This window comes from Antrostomus carolinensis, unplaced genomic scaffold (assembly GCF_000700745.2).
Source record: "Antrostomus carolinensis isolate BGI_N321 unplaced genomic scaffold, ASM70074v2 scaffold3056, whole genome shotgun sequence".
NCBI lineage: Eukaryota > Metazoa > Chordata > Aves > Caprimulgiformes > Caprimulgidae > Antrostomus > Antrostomus carolinensis.
In genome coordinates, this window is record NW_010319591.1 from 14,352 (window position 1) to 35,442 (window position 21,091).

General features: G+C 39.4%; 1 protein-coding gene across 1 annotated transcript in view; it reads left to right on the forward strand.

The window, feature by feature from the left end:
* The first annotated feature begins 18,157 nt into the window (after positions 1-18,157).
* Positions 18,158-21,091, forward strand: part of IL15 (interleukin 15) — a 31,493-nt gene continuing 28,559 nt past the window's right edge. Inside the window, 1 exon segment of the mRNA XM_010169273.2 lies at positions 18,158-18,216. Coding sequence (XP_010167575.2) covers positions 18,158-18,216 — 59 coding nt within the window.

Sequence of the window (21,091 nt, forward strand, 5' to 3'; positions counted from 1 at the left end):
TCATCTGCATATCTGCTAACTCCCCTTGCTAATCTACCATAGGGAATGGTCTGTTCTTTAAAGTCAGCGCTTTCTCCTGTCCTTGTGATTCCTAGATGTGAAGATCTTCCATAAATCCTCCTCCAGAATTCCATGTTAATGGTTTCACCCACAGAATCATCATCTCTAATCTTGACATTCATGCTTCAAAAGTGCCTTCATCTTTCTACATGACAGTAATGCAAAAGTGAACTTTTTCCAAGCGAAAAATTATCTTAGAAAACTGACCCCTTTCTATAAATATCTATTCCACATATGCTAAATGGCATTCTATTGTTTATTTGTTATAATACCATGAGTTATTATAATAACAGAGAAAGAAATAATATAATATTGTGTTTCGGTTAGAAATGTAGTTTCCCTAGAAGTGAAAATTTCAGAATCCTCTGTACTGGTAGACAATGATCACATAGCAGCAAAACAGCAGGCTATACCAATTCATACCAGTTGATGTTTCCTTACCTGACATGTAGTTCAAGTCTGTCTTAATCTCTAAAAATCAGCAATTTGTTGGGAAAATATGTTAATAGTAAAGATTGCAACAAAGTATTTTTTTTGTTGTTTTCAGTTCTTTTCAAATATTTCGTGGGATACTTTTCACTGTAAACACCTAAATTGTGGGTTTGAAAAGTAACTTAAAAGTTATTATAAAGCTATAAGCCATATAAGAGAGCTTAACTGCTGGAAGAATAAAAATGTAATGAAATTTTTTGAAAGCTTAATTAAAAAATATTCTACTGAAGCTGCAGTAGTTATCACTCAACAGCATCCAATACACACTCAGATAAGTATATATAAGTAAATAAGCCTGGGTGTGGCACACCAATGTTTGAGGGACATTGTGCTAGCAAGGTCTGCTGTCTCAGTGGAGGTAGGACATGGACATCCATGTGGCAGCAAAGACACAAGGGTTATTGATGTGTTAGAAGCCATGGAAGTGCTGGTAGGATCAATAACCCAATAACCCAACTGAAATGCATCTACACCAATGCATGCAGCATGGGCAACAAACAGGGGGAGCTGGAAGCCATTGTGCAGCTGGAAAACTATGATATAGTTGCAGTCATGGAAATATGGTGGGATAACTGGCACAACTGTAGTACTGCAAGGGATGGCTATAACCTCTTCAGAAGGGACAGGTGAGGAAGGAGAGGCGGTGGGCTAGCCCTGTATGTTAGGGAATGTTTTGACTGTCTAGAGCTTGACAGTGATGAAAGGGTTGACTGTTTATGGGTAAGAATCAGGAGAAAGGCCAACAAGGCAGATATCATGGTGGGAGTCTGTTACAGATCACTCAACCAGGATGAAGAGATGGATGAAATATTCTATAAGCAGCTGGGAGGGGTCTCACTACCGTTAGCCCTTGTTCTCATGGGGGACTCCAACTTACCAGATGTCCTCTGGAAATACAATACAGTGGAAAGGAAAGAGTCTAGGAGGTTCCTGAGTGTGTGGAAGACAACTTCCTGACACAGCTGGTAAGTGAGACAACTAGGGAAGGCACCCCACTGGACCTGTTGTTTGAGAACAGAGAAAGACTTGTGGGTGATATGATGGTTGGAGGCTGTCTTGGGCATAGCTATCATGGACAGAGTTTTCTATTCTTAAAGAAGTAAGGAAGGGGGCTGGCAGAACTGCTACCTTGGACTTCTGGAGAGCAGTCTTTGGCCTGTTTAGAAGCCTGATCAACAGAGTTTCTTGGGAGGCAGTCCTGAAGGTCAAGAGAATCCAGGAAAGCTGGTCATTCTTCAAGAAGGAAATCCTAAAGGTGCAGGAACAGGCTGTCCCCATGTGCTGGAAGATGAGCCAGCAGGGAAGAAGACTGGCCTGGCTGAACAGAGAGCTTTGGCTGGAACTCAGGGAAAAAAGAGAGAGTTTATGACCTCTAGAAGAAGAGACAGGAAACTCAGGAGGACTACAAGGATGTCATGAAGTTATGCAGGGAGAAAATTAGAAGGGCTGAAGCCCAACTAGAACTTAATCTGGGCACTGTTGTAAAAGAGAATAAAAAATGTTTCTATAAATACATTAGCAACAAAAGGAGAATGTCCACACTTTATTGGATGCAGGGGGAAACACAGTGATGAAGTGACAACTACCTGAAAGAGGGTTGTAGCAGGGTGGGGGTCGGTCTCTTTTCCCAAGTAAAAAGTGATAGAATGAGAGGAAATGGCCTCAAGTTGCAACAAGGGAGGTTTAGATTGGATATTAGGAAATTTTTTTTCACTGAAAAGGTTGTCAAACATTGGAACAGGCTGCCCATGGAAATGGTGGAGTCACCATCCTTGGAGATATTTAAAAGACGTAGATGTGGGACACTGTTTGGTGAGACTTGGCAGTGTTATGTTTACAATTGGACTCAGTGTTCTTAAAGGTCTTTTAAGGGTCCCTGTGCCCTCACTCTCGTCTCACGCTCAAGCTTCTGGCCAGTGGACAGCAGGTAGGCTGTATTCTGGGCTAACAGGCCTTTGGTTTGACTGAGTGTGGGCTTCCTATTTCTTTCCCTTTCAGAAACTTTGACTGACGTGCTAGGGTCCAAGCTGGTAGAAAACAGACACAGAGTTGTCCTTAAGATGGGAGCAGAAATTGTGAGGGCATTACAGTCCAGACAGGTAGTGTCCCATTCTTGAAAACCTACCAAAAGAAATGCTCAGAGAAAATGGAAATCGGAGGAGGAAGAAGCCCACACATTTTAATATGGACAAATTATGACAAATTATTCTTCCTTTCATGACAGTATAACAAGTCTAAACAATAGAGGAGAAGCAGTAGCTGTCATGTTGTCTTGAGTTCAGTAAGACTTTTGACATGCTGTCATGTGGAATTAATATAAACAAGCGAGGAATCTGCCAGCAGGAGGGGGGACAACCTATTGGAAAGGTGGACTCAGTTTTGGAAGGGAAGAGCAGACTGCAAAATAATATTGAAAAACTGGAGAACTGACCCAAACTGCCACATATCAACACTGAGTGCCAAATCTGAATAGTCAGCTCCTTGGAAATGGCATGGGGATGACCAGCTATGCCACCCGTTCTGGAGAAGACAGCAAGTCACAATCAGCCAGGTGCTGGCAGAGGCATGCAAAGGGAAAAAAAAAATAAATAAAAAGGACCAAGACTAGTTAATATTCAAGACAGGAAGAAAATCTGCTGCTCAGTCAGAGGCCAGAGGGCAGTCAACAAATCAAGAACACCACCAAGAGATTCGGAACAGCTCATAAAAATACCCAAGGCATTAAAAAAAGGCCCACATTTTCAAATTATCTCAGAGTCACAAGGTCAGACAGAAGGGATGTTTTAAACATGTCTATCTCCCTGCCCACTCATCCTTGCATGGAGAAACATCACTTCTGGTCCTGAGTTAGAGCATATACTGCTTACTTTCCTCTGGTCCTCTAAAAGTTCTTTTTGCCCACCTCCAAGACATTTCTCTCTGCTAAGTGTTTTCTCATTCTCTCAGTTTCCCTGCATTTGCCACAGAATTTTATCTTTGCTGTGCACTTCTTGCATGCCATATTATACCACATCCCCGTGAAGTTCTTCAGCACACTGGAGGTTTTGAAAAGCATTTCGATATAACATCCACTAGGTGTGGTTTAGGCACACAGGCTCACTCCTTGGGGCAGAACACAGAAAATTCTAAAACTGTATTATATATGCAATTTCAGAACACTGTATACATCAGAAAAATCAGTGTCGTATTTTTAAGCAAAATATTAAAAGAAGGTGCAATCACAGATGAAAGACCCATTTAAATCTGAAGGGCAATCTCCTTATTTGGAGATGAGGTGGGAAGGAGAAAAGTAAATAATGGAGTCCTTGATAAAAGCTCAAACCCTAACAAACACTTTTAGACAAAGACTACACGAATATCCAGCATTACCTCTTGAATTCCTATTTGCTTGGCAAAGGAAGTTTTCTGCTCCTGACCAATGTATATGGTGACTGAAGATGCCTCCTTATGATAGCAGTGCTCATCTTCTAAGGAGGTAGTATGTGTCAATGTGACCATGAAATTTAAATTTTGCTTTGGAAGGGAAAAAGGATAGGTGGAGACTAACTAGTGCTATAAGAACAGAGCTTCCTATTTCATGGGAGCAGGTCTTCAGCAGCTACCAGAGGGTTGTGGGAAGGAGCAAAGAGAAACACCCAAGCAAATAGAAATCACAATGTGAACGACCACAGCTCTTCTCCTTCTCAGTTGAGAAAGTAGTTATGTCTAAATTTCAGATGAAATATATTAATATTTCTAGTACTTTTAAACCCTCAAGTTACACTACCTGTCTCTCAGCAATCACACAGTGGAAATTTACATTCCTTAGGCAGCCTTGAGAAGGTCACCAGTTTCATATATTCACCCTGTTTCTGAGAAATATACAAATCAGCAAACCCCATAATTCTAAGCTAAACCTCCTATTTCCTCCAAAGTAGAGTGTACTGGATTTTATTCAAAGTTGCTGAAAATAGCTATTACTAACTGGGGTGACTGGCAATGAAAAAGGCATCTGAGACCTTGTGGTTTATGATATTATGAGCTTGCACCATCATCAAAATTTCAAATCACCTTTTCATACATTCAATGCGAAGACTTAGCCCTACCTTCTTGCGAAAGATTAAATGAATTTCTTGCCCCTCTGGCGTGCCAGAAAACAACCGTGTTTATCAGATTCTTAGGTCTAAGCATCTATTGATATGTGTATGAGAGTAGATTAAAATTGATTTCATACAGTCACCCAGGAATGAAACAAGTAAAGCATGCAATTTTATGTACCAGCTGCATGTAACATAAATCTGGGAAATAACACAGTGTCCACTGGTATAAACACATGGAAAAGTTTGCAAGAAAGTGTAATATCAGCAGAAACTCAATTCTATCCCTCCCCTAAGCCACACACCATTTTAAAGACAGGAAACTAGTTACCTTGAGAGCTGCACAAAAACAGATGCTCTATAGTAAATTCAGTGGAAGTCACTTCAGAGGGAACCCTGTGGTAAAAAAAAAGCAAACAAGAAGATGTTGCCAGTAATTTAGATATCTGGGAAGTGACAAGAAATGTCATAGTTTTCTGTATTTAAGATTTTGGAGAGATTTTATCAGCCTTTCTCAGGTAACATCAAGTCTACTTTTCTTCTGAACTGTTCCTACACTGACTACTTGTCCATGTCTTGCAAGTTCACTGCTCAGTATCTTCATTACATAGGATTTAGGGACTAACATTACTGTGTGTAGTTGCACTCTCACAAACTGAAATCTTTTTGAGGCAATGTATTTTCCTGAGCTTAAGCTTGATTTATCTATTAAATACATACATGAAGCCTAATGGCCACATATCAGTACTTTCATTTTTAACTGTGATGGCCCCTACAGTCTCTTTAACTCCCTTTCACAGTAGTAAAGTCTCAACTTTGCCCCAGAAAAAAACCATCTTTCAGTATATATGGTTATTTATATTTCAGATATTGCTGGATGCTACCATTTGCTTATATTTAACAAAATACTGTACAAAATACTGTTCTGAAGACACACAAAACCAGGTAAAGTTAGCACCAATAGATGGTTTGAGTCTTACCTCTTCAGTAACATTTTTTTTTTACAAAAAGCTGCTTTTTTTCCTCTCACAATTTCAACTCTGCAGGGAATATCATAATCCATAAGCACCCTTCATCTTTTATTTTAATGCACAGAAAATTTAATCCAACCATACTGACAAAAGTTTTTGGTTTATTATCAGTTTCCCCAGTTTGGATGCACTTTATTGCAGTAGCAATTTAAAGACATGCTGCTGCTTTATGCTCCTTGCTAGGACACGGCCTGGAAGTCAGTCTTTGGCGTTTCTCTATTTTAAGCAATCTTGAGCAGATTAAAAATCCCCTTGAGCAGTAACAAGAATGGCAAGTCATAGCTCAGGAGTAGCCAGACATGCAGATATTAGGAAACACTGAAATTTTTACACAGCTAAAAGTCACTTCATATGCCTTGTATCTCTGGGAATCAGGGATCTTCTCATTTCCCTGGGGATGGGCCTGGCTGTGGGTCTGAGCAACTGCAAAGTCACCCTCAGCAGTCTCTGCTTCTGTGGGCCACCGCCTGCATCTGCAAGCCAACCCCATTGTGGACCTTGATATAGACAATTCATCTGAACTGCTCACTACATAAATTGAGTTCAATGGCCTGATACTGGAAATCCTGTCCATAAATATCTTATCTTTTGCTGTTTTCAGGGTACATGGAGTACACACAGATAAATAATCAGATAATGGAGAGTACTGTAAACACTCTGTACTTTTCTGTTGCTACATGCCATTGTATGATTTCCTACAATGAATTTCAGTGACTCAAGCTAGACAGTCATGAGGCAGAGGACAAAAAAATTCAGAGTGAGCAGTGGAGGTTAAAAATGGGGAATCTCTATTCTTATGCATATTGACCATCTCCATGTCCCCCACAATGCCAGCAAATGCAATGGTATACCATTCAGAGGAACCTGCTGCTTCTGAAGAACAGGTGCCCTGGGGAAATGCAAGAAATAACAGATGGGGAAAAACTGCTGCTCTGAGGACAATAAGCTGTCAAAAAACCCCAGGACTGAAATGACAAATGACCAATTATTGATAATAAATTTCAAACCACTATCTTTTCATCATCTAGTCAAAAGTTTTGATAACTCCCAGTGCATCCAGCCTTTCTGTACATAGTAGGCCACATATTAAGATTTCTGCAGAAAGCACATTGATTTTTTTTCATATAAAGTAGCCAACAAAATGTTGTGGAGTGATGTGGGAGTTTAATATTGCACAAGTGTGTCAGAATATATGAAAAGTCTCTTTATATACCTTAGTAACCTGAAAATGATGTGACATAACTAAGGACAACCTTGAATTTGCTATGACTCCTAATTTTAAGTCAAACTACTTGGAGAAAGCTCTTTCCTTTATTTTGGCTAAAAGCAGTATGTTGTGCAGAGTCTCTTAAACGTCAAGTGGTTTGAATACACGCTGTCCGCATCTTGCTTCCTCTATTTATATAGAAATTATTTTCTACTGAGTGATTTCTATACTTTTGTCACAAAAGCTCTGAGCATTAAAGGGACCAGCTGCATTACAGTACAATGAAGCCATAAAACAGTATTATCAAATGAGAAATATGATACATATGTCATGGTTATTGTATTTTAGTATTAAAGAGGAAAAAAGGGGAAACAATCTTGACAGAATGCACATCATTACTCAGCTGCATTCTTTCCTTTTTCATCCCTCTCTTTTGAATGCTATTTCTTTTTAGTAGGACTTACTTATTTGCATCGCCATATAGGTTAGGATCTAATTCTCCTGCATTTTCGAAAGCTCCTGCTACAAATGGCAAAGTGAGCCACAAAGCAGACTGTTAACCTCAGGGAGGGTGTCTACATGAACTGAGACAGAGACGTCCCGACAAATTGTTTTGAGAAACAGTTAGCTTTGAGGAAAAGAATCTGTCCTCCCTGCCAAGTGATTCAGTTTCATTATTATAATGTAATGTTTTAATTCGTCAATTCACTGTTCCGGAATGTCTGTTGAGAAACACTTATAAAATACTTCTCTAGTAAAAAAAAAAATAAAAAAAAAAAAAAATAATGGACTGACATGTCTTGAATGCTGTGTTTTAAACTGAAAAACAGCACTGCTTTCCGGAGACGAATCTGAGCTATGGATCCTGGCTGAAGGCATGGCCAGTGCAGCCAAGGGCACATAAATCCTCAAAACGACTTTTTCCCAGCCCTGCTAACTGGCTAATTCAGACAGTGCCCTGTTCAGCACCTGAAACCTAACAGCTAAATGTGCATGACTCCCAAAGCACTGCACTGGGCTCCAGCTGCCCAGTTCAGAAAGTGTCCCATCACCTAAGTCAGGTGGCACAGCACCTAACTTCAAAAAAACATTTGAGTAGAGAATTATTCCTATGGGAACTATCTAGGAACTTAAGTAAGGATTCGATTAATGAACAGTTTTGTGGATTTGGCATGTAGCTCCCTACATCAGAGACCACTGAGACAGTGTGGACTGCAAGAGTCTTGTGGCCCGGTCACTCCACTCAGGGTTGATTAACACAGAGAAATAACACAAGTATAACTTGAGAGAACCCCTACAGCAAAGACATGCCTTTTGGGATGTTACCCAGCCCCCTTTTTTTTTTTAACATATTTATTTTATTTTGTGTAGGATTATCCATATCTATCACGCAATTTTAGGATCAGCTCTTAATCCTGGAAAACTTTCAGGCTCCAATACTGCAAATATTTTGTCTAAATAGGATAGTGCTTGTTCACAGGGCACTGAATAAAAAACTTAAGGTCATAGGTTCCTCACATGAATCCAACTAAGAGCTGCACACTTCTCTGTGATAACTTTTTTCACAGATTCAGAAATATATTCCTACTTATTTTAAGTATTAAAACCCTTTCCCTTTGTTTTGTTTTTGCTAACTTAGCAGATGATATGGTTTTGCTTGGAAACACTATCTCTTTAAATAGGAATAGTTCATGCTTAGTGGCAACAGTTGATAATTTATAATATGCCAGAAATACTGTGCATGCTTCTGAAAGGTGGAATATTAATGTCTCTCCAGATGTGTCTAGAAATTAAATAGCATTTTTGAGATGCCAGAAGTTTTTAATAACTGAGGAGTCTATAATTTAGGACAGCTTGTAATTTAGTATGGAGAAAAAAAAAATCATATTATCTATGGTCCTACACCATGCATGAAGCAGAAGAAGTTGCCTAGATTTTTAGAAGGCACACATTCCCACCTAGTAATGTCTAGCATATTATATGTTCTATTACAGCAATTACTGCCCCAGAATTATTTTAGACTTAAATATTGGTTTGTGTGTTGTTACAGCACTGGTACAGGACGATTCCCAAATTCAATTATGTGTATGTTTTGTTGAAGACTCCGTTTTCCAGAAATGCACCTTCCTAGCATATATCAAAGACAGATTTATACAAGTCCTTCATCATACAAGTTCCCCTCTGTCCTCTCCTGCTCAGGAGTAAGGCATCCTGCTGCTGGCCACTCTCACTAGACTCAAGGCTCACCTTAGTTCAAATGCTTCAGCTCTTGGCATGCAGTAATGGTGAATGCTGTTGGGATGACTGGGATGTGACTCCTCAGAGGCAGAAGGCTGTTTATCCCTCAGTTAGCTCCTCTGGCTGCCACACTGGGAGTGGAGGGAGACAAAGTTGTACTTGCTTATCAGCTCTTTATATCCACTCTGTCACCTAGAGGAAGAAAACAACAGTTCTTTCATTTTCTTATGCAGAAATTCATGAGGCTGATAATTGAGGGTGTAGTAGTTCATCCCTGCAGCAAAAATTCAAATACAGCAGGAACACTATAATAAAAAAATACTCAGGAAGAGACACTACTCAAATCGCAAATACTGTCCTCTGCATCTGCCTGTACATTTGGGTGGTTCAGGTTCTCTAAAAATTTTGGAATTCCATTAAAAAAAAAAAAAAAAGCTTATCAGAGCATAATGTCTTATCAGAGTATGCATCAGAGAAGGTCTTCATTTCAAGATATTTTTTTTTTAAAGAACTGATACTGAGACAGTAGGCGAGAAGAGCATAGTGCAGTCCCATCATTAAGCATTCAAGAATTTAGCAAAGAAAGTTGGGTCTGAGCTGGGTTGGTTGGGGGTCATCCCGAAGGAATCTGGCTCTGCAAGAACTGTCATTTTTTTCCAGATTACAGAAAATCCAGCATTTTTGTATAACCACGCACACCACATTGCTCTGGAAAAGCCTTCCTCTCCCCTATTTCTTCACTCTTGCTCCTGTAGCAATACTTCCTCCCCTGGTGTTCAGCGACAGCAATAACATCAGGTCCAAAGGACTTAATTTCATGAGACTATGGGCAAACTTAGAGTACAACAAACCCAAACTTCTTCTTGGCTGTTGTGCAGTCACACAAAAAGTTTGGGTGATGATGCTTTAAAGCAGGATGGTCATGTTTGAATTTTCAGTTACCCTGTTTTATTTTCAAAATGACATTCGTGCATCTGTTTTCACTTTACAGCTGGCATGTGTATTGGGTCTGGCTGAGATGGAGTTAATTTTCCCCACAGCAGCTCTCAGTGCTGTGTTTTGTAAAGGTGTTGATAACACCCCAGTGTTTTGGTTCTTGCTGAGCAGTGCTCGCACAGCACCAAGGCTGGCTCTCCAACATTTCCCCCCCCCCAGTAGGCTGGAGGTGGGGAAGATCTTGGGAGGGGACACAGCCAGGACAGCTGACCCAAACTGACCAAAGGGATATTCTATACCATATGATACTCAGGAATAAAAGCTAGAAGAACAGAGGAGGAGGGGGGGGCATTTGTTATTTACAGCATTTATCCTCTGGAGCAACCACTATGCGTACCAAAATCCCGGCTTCCTGGGAACTGGCCAAACATCACCTGCTGATGGGAAGCAGAGAATAAATATTTTGTTGCTCTTCTGTTTCCATGCAGACAACTTTGCTTTGTTTCTATTAAACTGCCTTTTGTCTCAACCCATGAGTTTGGGGTTTTTTTCCTTCTTATTTTCTCCCCCCTGTTGAGGAGGAGGGTGATAGAGCAGCTTGGTGGACACCTGGCATTCAGCCAAGGTCAACCCACCACAGCACGATTCAAGTTATTTGTCACTGCACTTATAATACTAAATTACAATTTAGTAGCTCATTAGTGAGAGTAATTGCCAATATCTTGCCACATAGCCTGTGTCCACTACAAATGAAACTTCCATAAATTGGAAAGGGATATTTTGCTCGTAGGAGAGTATGAGAATAATTTATGCTATAAATAAACACTTTGATATGGCTAGCAGTGTTTAGATGACTGTGAAATGTCCCTTGTGTAATTAGGAAGCACATTTTTGTGTAATTAAGAAAATGAACAAGAATTAAATGTTGAGGGAGTGCAGGTGGTATTGCCACCCTATTTTAACACAATACATACTGACACTTGCATTAATTTTATATAAAACTGCTGTGATATTAAGGAACAGGTCTTATATTAAGCTAGAAAATTACATATTTTAACTTCAGAAATGCCAGCAAAAACATAATTCTTAAAAAAAGAACAAACCCAGAGGTAGGTCTTTTAAAAAAATGTATGTATATATCACTCTATATACAGTGTTTCCAATTTGCAGTGTTGAAAGGAAACTGTTTGGAAAGTGATTAAAAAAAAAGGAAAAAAAAAAAGAAAAAAGAGTGATTCTTTCCCACAGAATATAACTCATGAATACCTAAAGCTTTGTGTGCTTGTTTTTGGCTATTTGCTTATAAATTTTTCCTAGTAGAGAAAATTCAGACAAATCATAGTAGAGCAAAGGTATCACATCAAAAAGCAAAGACAACTGGAAAACAATCTATTTTCTTTCAGTTGTAAACAGTGACAAATAAGAGAGACTTTGGAATCCCAAGTCCAAATACATACACTCACACGTATACTTGAAATTATTTACTTGCGTTCTTTGAAAGAGCTGTAGTAAACTGAAGAAACAGAAGTATTTATGACCACTTCTGCATTAGAAGTACCCTTATCACAAGTTAATAAATGACTGTTCCTTTGTTTTAGATATTTATCTGGGGTGGTGTTTTTTCCTGCTATGCTGGTACCTCCGTTTCACTTGCATTTTTGTTCTCTGTCATGGCAAGAATTCCAGCCAGGTCTGTACTTTTATTTTCCCTTTCAAATCCTTCTCAGGTTTCTAACAGCTGCTACTTGAGGCAGGTTTCACCTCTCACATCTGCACAACTGCTTATAAAGTGACATGAACGCTCTATACTGAGGCAGAGGACAAGGAGCCTGAGTACCTGTGTTTCTGGAGACACAGTGTCATGAGAGCCAAGACTTTTTTGTCTTGTGTTATATTGCTGGAAGGTTCTTTGCAGTGGCAGTGACTCCAAACCAGATCCTGTACAGGAGCTAATCAACGTGGCTGCATTTCACTTTGGTGCCCTCTCTGCAGAACGGACACTGAACCCAAGCACTGGACCACAGGATACAGTTTGCAGGGGTGCTGAGAAATGGCAGCAAGCTGTCTCATGTAATTAATTTGTTATGCAGTCATCAAGAACTACTCTCTGGAAACACTCGGTTCCAGTTCTTGTTTCTCTGTTTTGTATGACAGCTGTTCAAGATACACAAGTCTTATTTAGGTCCTTAAGTAGATTTTTCTGAATCTGTCTGTAATAGAATATCCCAGCACAGGAAACTAAGTGGTATTGTTCATCAAGTTTTATAGTGTCCCTAAAAAAATGTTATGTCACTGAGAAAAAGGAAGGAAATGCCCAACTCTAGAAACTCCTTTCTGAGGAGACAGCCATTTCTAAAGCCCTCTAATTTAGCTGCAGAATACTTTTACCACCTCACAGAGTGTGCCGTGCACAGAATAACAACCAGCACCCAGAACAACACAGAAGAGGACAAGAAGAAGATTGCACAGAGAGGAAGTGCCATTTTCACTGTTGCCTCTGGACTGCATGACCTTTACATAGGTAAGTGATAGTTCCTGGAAACCTGAGAGTACTGCCAGAGAGCTACTGAACCTCACCCTCAGGACATTAAAGTTTAGCTCAGCGTAGAAACATTTTTCATTGTGAGGTGACTAAGCAGGACTTTAGAATCAGAGCTGCCATGCCCTGTGATTATCATAGGCACTAAACCCATACTTAACAGCTAAAATCCACAACTTTTGGGTTCAGTGCAATTTGCAGAGTCCTTTTTCAGCTCCGTTATGAGGATACTCTTCTGATGCCACCTGGGCCTACGACACCTCCTTGCCCTATTGTCCTGCAGCAAGCCCGATGCTGTATGTTTTGGAGAAACTCCTTTTTATCCTACCAGTCCTTTCCATGGCTGTGCTCTTCTTTCCTGATGTTGCCCTGAGAGGTAACTTCTCATTCCCTCCTGTGGTGGCTGCCCCAGTAATATACTGCTCAGGCTTCAGAGAAGAGGAGGGGTTATAGCATAAAGCTACAGTGTTTGTTTCTAAGGTAAGTAACTCTTCAGAACTCTGGCTAGGAGGATGCCTTACAAAGGGGGAAGGGACTGTGCAGAGGCAAGGGCACAAACCACGTGCTTCCTTCCCTTTATGGAAGGATAAGCGGTGGCACGTGCAAGTGTTGCTGCTTGGGACAGAAAGCTGCTGCCTTTTGTGTATGTCAGTCACTTGCTTGCCTTCCAAATCACAGGCATGTGTCTTTCATCATGTTGTTGGTTCCCCCCTGCAACTTTGAAAATTGCTCAGAAATGGCAGTGGAAAATCCCTACTATCTCTTTATTTCTGGTGAGAATAATTACCACGCTGTATTAGGTACAAATATAGTCCTACATTATTATATAACAACTGAAAGTAAAACAGAATGGAGGAGGGGGTGGAGCATTTGCTGCTGTCACTAGTGCAAACTTTATCCTAACTTCTGTCCCAACTTGCTGTACAGCTTTCCCGAGACTTGTGAGTATTTTACAACTTTCAACATCCTCTTGCTTTTCTTTCTTTCTTGTATGAAGAACATGAGGGAATTCATACTGCTTAGCTACCATTTGTTTAGTGGTTTTTAAAATTGTCTTGAAAGATGTTATAAATATAAAAGACACAGTTTAAGTATTATATTTAACCTTGTACTTGGCACTTGTTTCTCTGTTTCTGCTGTGTGAGAGACAGCAGCAAGTATGGAGAATTGGTGCTCGCCAGTGAGAAATTGTCATTGTTCTCTAACAAATTCACAAAGCAAAATTGAGGAGAAAACAAAGATAACTGCTGTGAGCCTAGTTCACATAGCAAGGGCAGAGATAAAAAGCTGGGAGAAAAGTTATTTACCATCTTAGTGCATACATGTGAAAGAGCATTAAAGGCAGGCAAGGAATGGAAAATCTGCAGTCAAGTGAAATCCTACTGAAAATAGAGATCCAGATACTTTAGCTGATAGCAGTATTAGCTGAGTATTAGTATTAGGGAGGTATTAGCTGGTAGTAAACCCGAGCAGGCAAATCAGGTCTGCTGATAAAACCACAACTTTCCACCTAATGAAATCAAAAGGTGTGGCACAGAAACTTGTGAAGGATTGTATTGTTAAGACCTGCAAAATGCCCTCTGTAGAAGGCAGTAATAGGAAATTCTCCTTACTGTGCACAACTACTATCTTGTGATTCCTTCTGTATACAGCAGGTATATTTGTGCTGCTTACTTTTAAGACAGTCTAATATTGAAGAACAAATTCCTGATTATAATTATCACATTATATTTTGCTATACTTTCCAAACAGTCAATAGCACAGCACTTCCTTTGCCTGCTATGAAGGGGTTTTTTTATATATATATATTTACAGTTACAATTTGTTTAACATGTACTAGATAAATGAAAAATTATTACTTGGTTGTTTTATCTTAGAAGGAGATACTTAATTATAGATTCACCTAGTGTAAACAAATGATCTTTATAGATCAATAGGTATCAAACTAATTATTTGGGAGCCTACTGGGCTGTAGTATAACTTTATAGCCTGTCTCAATAATTTTAGCTCTGCAAACTCAAACAATAAAGGTCAGGTTTGCCAGCTCTTCAGAGTGTAACATTAAACTCTGGTGTCTTTAAGAATGTTTGAATTCTCTGGGAAAAATAATATTGTTGTCAGATCCATTCTGTGGCTTCCTAGATCTTCACTAAAAATAGAGAGGGATTACAGGGGACAGAGATACAGGCTGATGTGGAGTTATTGATAATGGATAACATAATGACAGTTTTTTTCTGAGGAGTGAGAAGTCCCTCTCACTTCAGCTTGCAGTCTTCTGGCTTGGCAAGAAGATAAACATCTTCTAGGCCATGGCTAGTAATACATTTGACACAACTTTCCAATGTCACCTGCAGGGTTCTGTCAGTCAAATGTTTCCCTACTCCGTGCTCAGGGAGTCAGCTTGCTGCAGCCAGCACAGCAGGGAGAAGGACAATCTGGAACAGCTCTTCTGTGAGACACGGTGACCTATCAAAACAGCATATTTTATACTGTAAAGTAGATCACTGTTCTGCAGGCCAAACACAGTGTTATTGCTTGCAGGGATCAGTAAAGCACAGCAGCTCAACATCAGTTGTAAGAAAATTGTTAGTCTGCACAGAAGTACATATTTAATTTCTCTTGTTTTTTTACATGACACTGTTTGTTGCTATATCCTCTATTTCATCACTGCACTGTCAGTAGGATCTAAAACTCAGGAGAGTAAATACCCTTGCATCAATGATTTTCATAAAGTCTTTCTACGCACTTATAAACTCATAATGGAAGACAGTGACTTCAAAGGTTATTTTAACTACATGACTATAATACACTGCCAGTTCTCATTATTATAATACATTGACAATTCTCTACACCAAGTTATAGTGCGTTAGGCAAAGAAAGAACATCTCAAATATGTCCATTGAGTGTGCATGCATGCTAAAATATTTCTAATTTTCAAAAGTAATTGCTCAGAAACAGAGGGGAAAAATCCCTACTCTCAGTTATTTATTATAGGCTACATATTACTGAGAGACCTGTTTATGAAACAACTTTTTTTTTTTTTTTTTAAGTAGTTCCCAAATTTAAAGACATTCTTCTCACTCAGCCCAGGTTTCTGATTCTCATTTTACAGGGACATGAGTTCACTCCAGGAATTCAATAGGACAGGAGTTCACTCCAGGAATAAATGCTGACGTATTTGCAAACAAGCTGATATATTTGTAAAGACCAAACTCTGGTAGAAAGCACTATTAATAGCCTCATGGGAATATATGCTCCAAACTCCTTTTCAAGCAGGAGTTCAAAGGGATAGGACTATTTTGGAGGTCCCCAGTACCTAGACACACAGACTATTCTATCACAGACAAAAAGACTTCCAATTCCGTACCATTAATCCCAGATCAACTTACTTTCTCTCTGCTTCTGTGCCAAACACTGAGCCTGAGCTGCTGGTGTCCACCTCAAAGGCTCCTGCGTACTGGAGACCCTGCTGCTCTTGCTGGGCCGGTGCTGTTCTCATGATGGGTGCTACGATCCCACGCTCAGAATCAACTTGAAGGAAGGACTGTAAGAGAAAGACATGATTTCATCCAAGCTGTCTGTACTGCATCAGTGTGCAGAGATCCCACTCGGCGAGGGCTGAGTGCCACCTTTGAGATAATGTTCTGCACATCTCTGACAGACATCTAGTCTGGGATTTCCTCCACATCCTTTAGCCAATCTGGGACCTGTTCTCAACCATCCATCAGGATTCACAGGCAGATGGGGCTAGATTTTTATATCATGATGACAACACAAAGAATTCGGGCACCTCAGCAGCTAATGAAATCTTTCTGTCTTCCATTCAGAAATTAATGTACTAGTGTAAAATAAGGAGACTGATTGTTTTTTAGCTAAGAAATTAGTGAAGAGCAGCAGAAATATTTGGAAGCCAGCAGGAGGTATAGTATATAATTAAACTATTCTCCTTGCCAATAGGTTATTATCAGCAGGTAACAAGATATATGCATTGTTACACACCATCTTACAGTATTTCATGCTATAGCAGATGAGGTGGTGGCAGCATAGGGTGATCACTCAGTCATTGCTGCCATTGCAGTTGCAATAAATTACAACTTAACAGTTTAATAGTTTAATAGTTTATCAATTAAATCTAGTGCCAAAGCTTGAAAATTCTTTACCAAAAATGCCTGATTCTTTTGCCTACTGAGGAACTCTTTTTAAAAGCCTGCTTTATATAAATACCTGTAGACTAGAAGGGTTGACCTTGTGACAGTTAAAAAAAATCTTATACCAAAGTTGCTAAACCAGCCCACCCATTATTAGAATTTATCTAATGTTTTAGAGTGCCATTTTGTAAATAAAAATACAAATGAAGCAAATATACTGGCTGTAATTTATTTTTGAGTAGAGGGATTGCCATATACTAAACTGCTAGCCAAAAATGGCTCCCAGTGTACCTTTTACTGGCTGCAAACTCTGCTAGAAGGCTGTGAATGTCAAGTGCTTAGTAATTTTCTTCCCTAGAGTTTAAGCTGTAAATAAGGACAGTGTGGAGAAGTTTATTGTCTCTGCTGGAGAAAGGACTTAAGCTCATCGGTGATGTCAGGATGAGCCTGACACAGATCCTGCATGTGCAGATACAAAGTACAACAAATGTGGTTGTTGAGCTAATGATCTGGTGAACAACTGGTGCAGTAGAAGACCCATTTTAAGTAAAGGAATAACAACACTGACAAGGTTTCACGTATCTTAAATATCATATTAACTGTTAATATGTTGTTAACTATTATTAACACAATACCTATTCTGTAACCAATGTGATAGAAAATTAGTCATGAACTCTGCAGCCTCTTTTGATGCTGTGTTGGCTAATTAAGAATTATAGCACCTGCATGCACCTCTGGCAAGTGACAAAGTGTGACTGTCTGTCTTCCTGCAAGGGGAAGTAGGAACCTTACCTGCCCTTCCAAAGCTTAGGGGAGGTATTGCAGGAACATGGAAATCTATGCACCTGGCATCTGAAAGCTGCAGCTGGTTACCACCATGAACCTTCTTGTAATAGTGAAAGGTATCAATAGAGGCACACTTGTTAAAAATTAACTAATTATACCTGTTTGTATAAGCCATTCTTGCTTTCTCCTGAGTCACGTAGCCTCAGTTTGAATGCCATATTAGGCTGTGTCAAAGTATTTTAAAATGATAGGCAACTGCATACCTGTTAAAACTGAGTACATGTAGTGTGCTTAGAAGAACATGGGAATGGGAGTCACAGTAACTCTCACAGGCTCATCTGTTGTAACCTGTGGTGGAAAACCAAAAAGTATGGTTTGTTTCCCTGCTACTGTACTTTGCTAAAGGTAGAGATGCTAAGTGGACTTTTTCTTTGTGCTGCTTCTTGTCAGAGTAAATAGATCAAAGTGTGTTTCACATTCCTGAGGCTAGATTAGTTCTGATACTAGAGTTAACACGATTAGTTGTACTCAGGGCTGCTACATGCAGTGTAGACCACCGCTGGGCAGCAGAGGGGATGGGAAGGAGGGCAGCACTGGGAGCCCACCTGGGATTGCACTGGTCCCTGTTCTCAGCCTGGGGATTCATGGGGGACACACTCAGCCAGGTGTCAACCTGCCCTGCAATGACCAACATTGGATGCTGGTAAGAGCAAAAATAATCAGATTGGGGTTTACATGCTGCCTCGCTGCTTACAGCTTTCTCTCACTAATTTTATTTTTTTTTTTTTTTTTTTTTTAAAAAAAAGGTCTACAGCCTTAGTTACACTGTATCTTATAGTACTTAGTTACATGGGCATAAGAAATGTGATTTTACACTGGATAGAATATATATATATTTATAAACCAGCAAAACCAGATATTCCATATTTCACAAATTCTTTTGTATGGCTCCATGTTTGATTTGCTGCACATTCCTTGCACCATGTTGTAAATCCAGAATAATGAATTTTCTTTTTTTGCCCTCCCTTTATGGCATTCATCAGTATAGTATGCAATTGCTTCTTGAACATGAATTAGTTAATTTTTCTGAAAAGTCCTGAAGGATGGGAATTTTACTTTACAAATGGAAAAAGACTGGAAGAACCTAATGATTTGGGGCCCAGAATGTGATACCTGGAGATGGATTTTTTTTTTTCCTAAGAGATTGTTTAGCATTCCCTAGGATTGTCTGTGTTCACATATGGCCCCCAGTGTGTTCTGTTGCAGCTGGGAGAACTGAATGCTTTTCTGAACTCAGCTCTGTAGAGGGCACTCATTTCTTCAGACTTTAGCATCTGCACTGGAGAAACCCGTATGTGAGGTAGCTGACTATAACGACTAGAAATAAACACTTGAGGAGCATGAAACGTCTCATCCTAAGGGCAGATATACAAAGCAACGTAAAAGTCAAGGTTCCTTGTAGGAGGGAACTCAGAAAATGATTGTCACTTATGAAAAATCTGGGTTAAGGAACTTGCCCAAATCACGAGGAGAGGGTGAGATGAAGGCAGGGACAGAATCCTTTTCCTCAGGGCTGTGTTCAGCTGCCTTTGTCATTGAACCAATGCTCTTCTTTCTGTGATCTTCTGACTCCTTTTCTACACATCTTCCTTTTTCAAATACGGACAGTTATACAGGCTTTTTTTTTTTCAAGAGCTTAGTCCATTCAGTGAACAGAATGCATTTTGTTCAAAAATCCTGTGAGAGAAAAAAGAAATCGTTACATTATACTGTGATTAAAGATTTAATACCTTTTTAAAATTATGAATTCACGGGAAGGCAGTGAGCATGGGATTGAGTTTCAAGTTCTCAGTAAGGATATGCTTTAGTGTTCATAAATCCTCCCACTTCTGCTACAGGCAGCCTTTACTCCTTCCTTTCACCTCCACATTGTCTGCATTCTTTGCTGTGCTCTCCTTTCAGTCATGCTACTCAAATTCCACTGCTGTGTACCAGCAGCATCATTGATTTCTGGTCCTCAGCCTTCACCACATTGTTCCTGCAGGAAGCCTTTTCATAATACAAAGTGTTCTGCTTGTCTCTGAAGCTCTGAGATGGAGTGTGTTCATTGTGAAAAGACTACTGGAGACCAACTACATAGTGCCAAAAATCTCTTCTGCTCATGACTTGGCCAAGTTTGTGCAGGTTTTCTAGGCAGCCCAACTTGAACACATAATTAAAAAGCCCAGCTTTAATTAAGTGGCTATAAACATTTTCTTTATAGGAAAGAAATGCATATTTCTACTAATTTGTTTTTGGAAATGACTGAACTACTCTTGATGGGACTTAAAAGAAAATCACTAGCTTAAATAAGTCATTCAGTGTAGGAAATTCCAACTCCAACTATGTCAGCTTGACCAAACTAAAAGCAACTGAAACTGAGTCTTTGAGTCTGAGACCCAGCTGCAGAAGGCCTTAACAAAACTGTAGGTAATAGCCCCTTTACAGATATAGAAATAGGACTGTGTTCTCAGTCTTTTAAAAGAAAGAAAAAAAATTTCCCAATCTTTGAAATTATCAGTATTTAATTTAATTTCATAAGAAAATAACGCTTATGCAATCACACATCTGTGTGTGTTTGCATATTTCTGCCTCCCTCCTCCATTACATTATTTTTTAATTCAAAGCCTGATTTCATTGAATAATTTACACTGCAAGAAGGCACCTACAGGTCATCTCTCCCAGCCTCCTACCTAAAGCAGGGCTAACTTCAACATTAAAGCAGGTTGCTCCAGGCTTGGTTGATTTAGTGGTGGACTCGCGTTAGGTCTTTCATTGGACTTGATGATCTTAAAGACCTTTTCCAACTGAAATGATTCTATGATTCCTTCTATGACTTTTTAATACTCCTGAGGATGGAATTTCCACAACTTCTCTAGGCAGCCTCCTTCACAAACGTATTTTCATGCAGATTGCATTGGGACTGCTTTTATGAAAAATAATAATATTAATGTCAAAATAAATTGTTCTGTCAACACATCATAATCCTTTTCTTCTGTATCTCTTCAAGGTCTTGCTGTGAATATAAAATCAGTTGTTTGAACAAAAAATTGCTTGTTTCTCCAACCAACCTCCACACTTGCAAGTTTTGAAAGTGAATCTAGGGAAAGGAAAAAAAAATGATAAGGGAAACATTCCAATCAGGTTTTATTATGTCATCTGTAAAAAGGTAATAAAAAGGGGAATGAGCTGGTTAGACAGCTGCCATGATTCTTACTATGAACATACTGCTTAATTGGAGGTGGTACAGTGGATTGTTGCTGACCTGACCTTGGTTCCATATGGTTTGCCTCATTTATTCCCTTCTAATTTATTTTCTAAAATAGGAGAGAACAAAAGCAAAATTGCATAGCTGGACTGTACCATGTCTACATCAAAAGCAACTAATAAAAGCAATTCTCATGCCGTGTCATAGGAATTGGGGGAACTCTTCCAGCCCCTTAATAAAACACAGAATTATACTGATGTTAATGACTTTAATACTAGCTAACTTGGCTCTTTTGATTGTCATCAGAAGTAATAAAAAATTATCTTTTTAT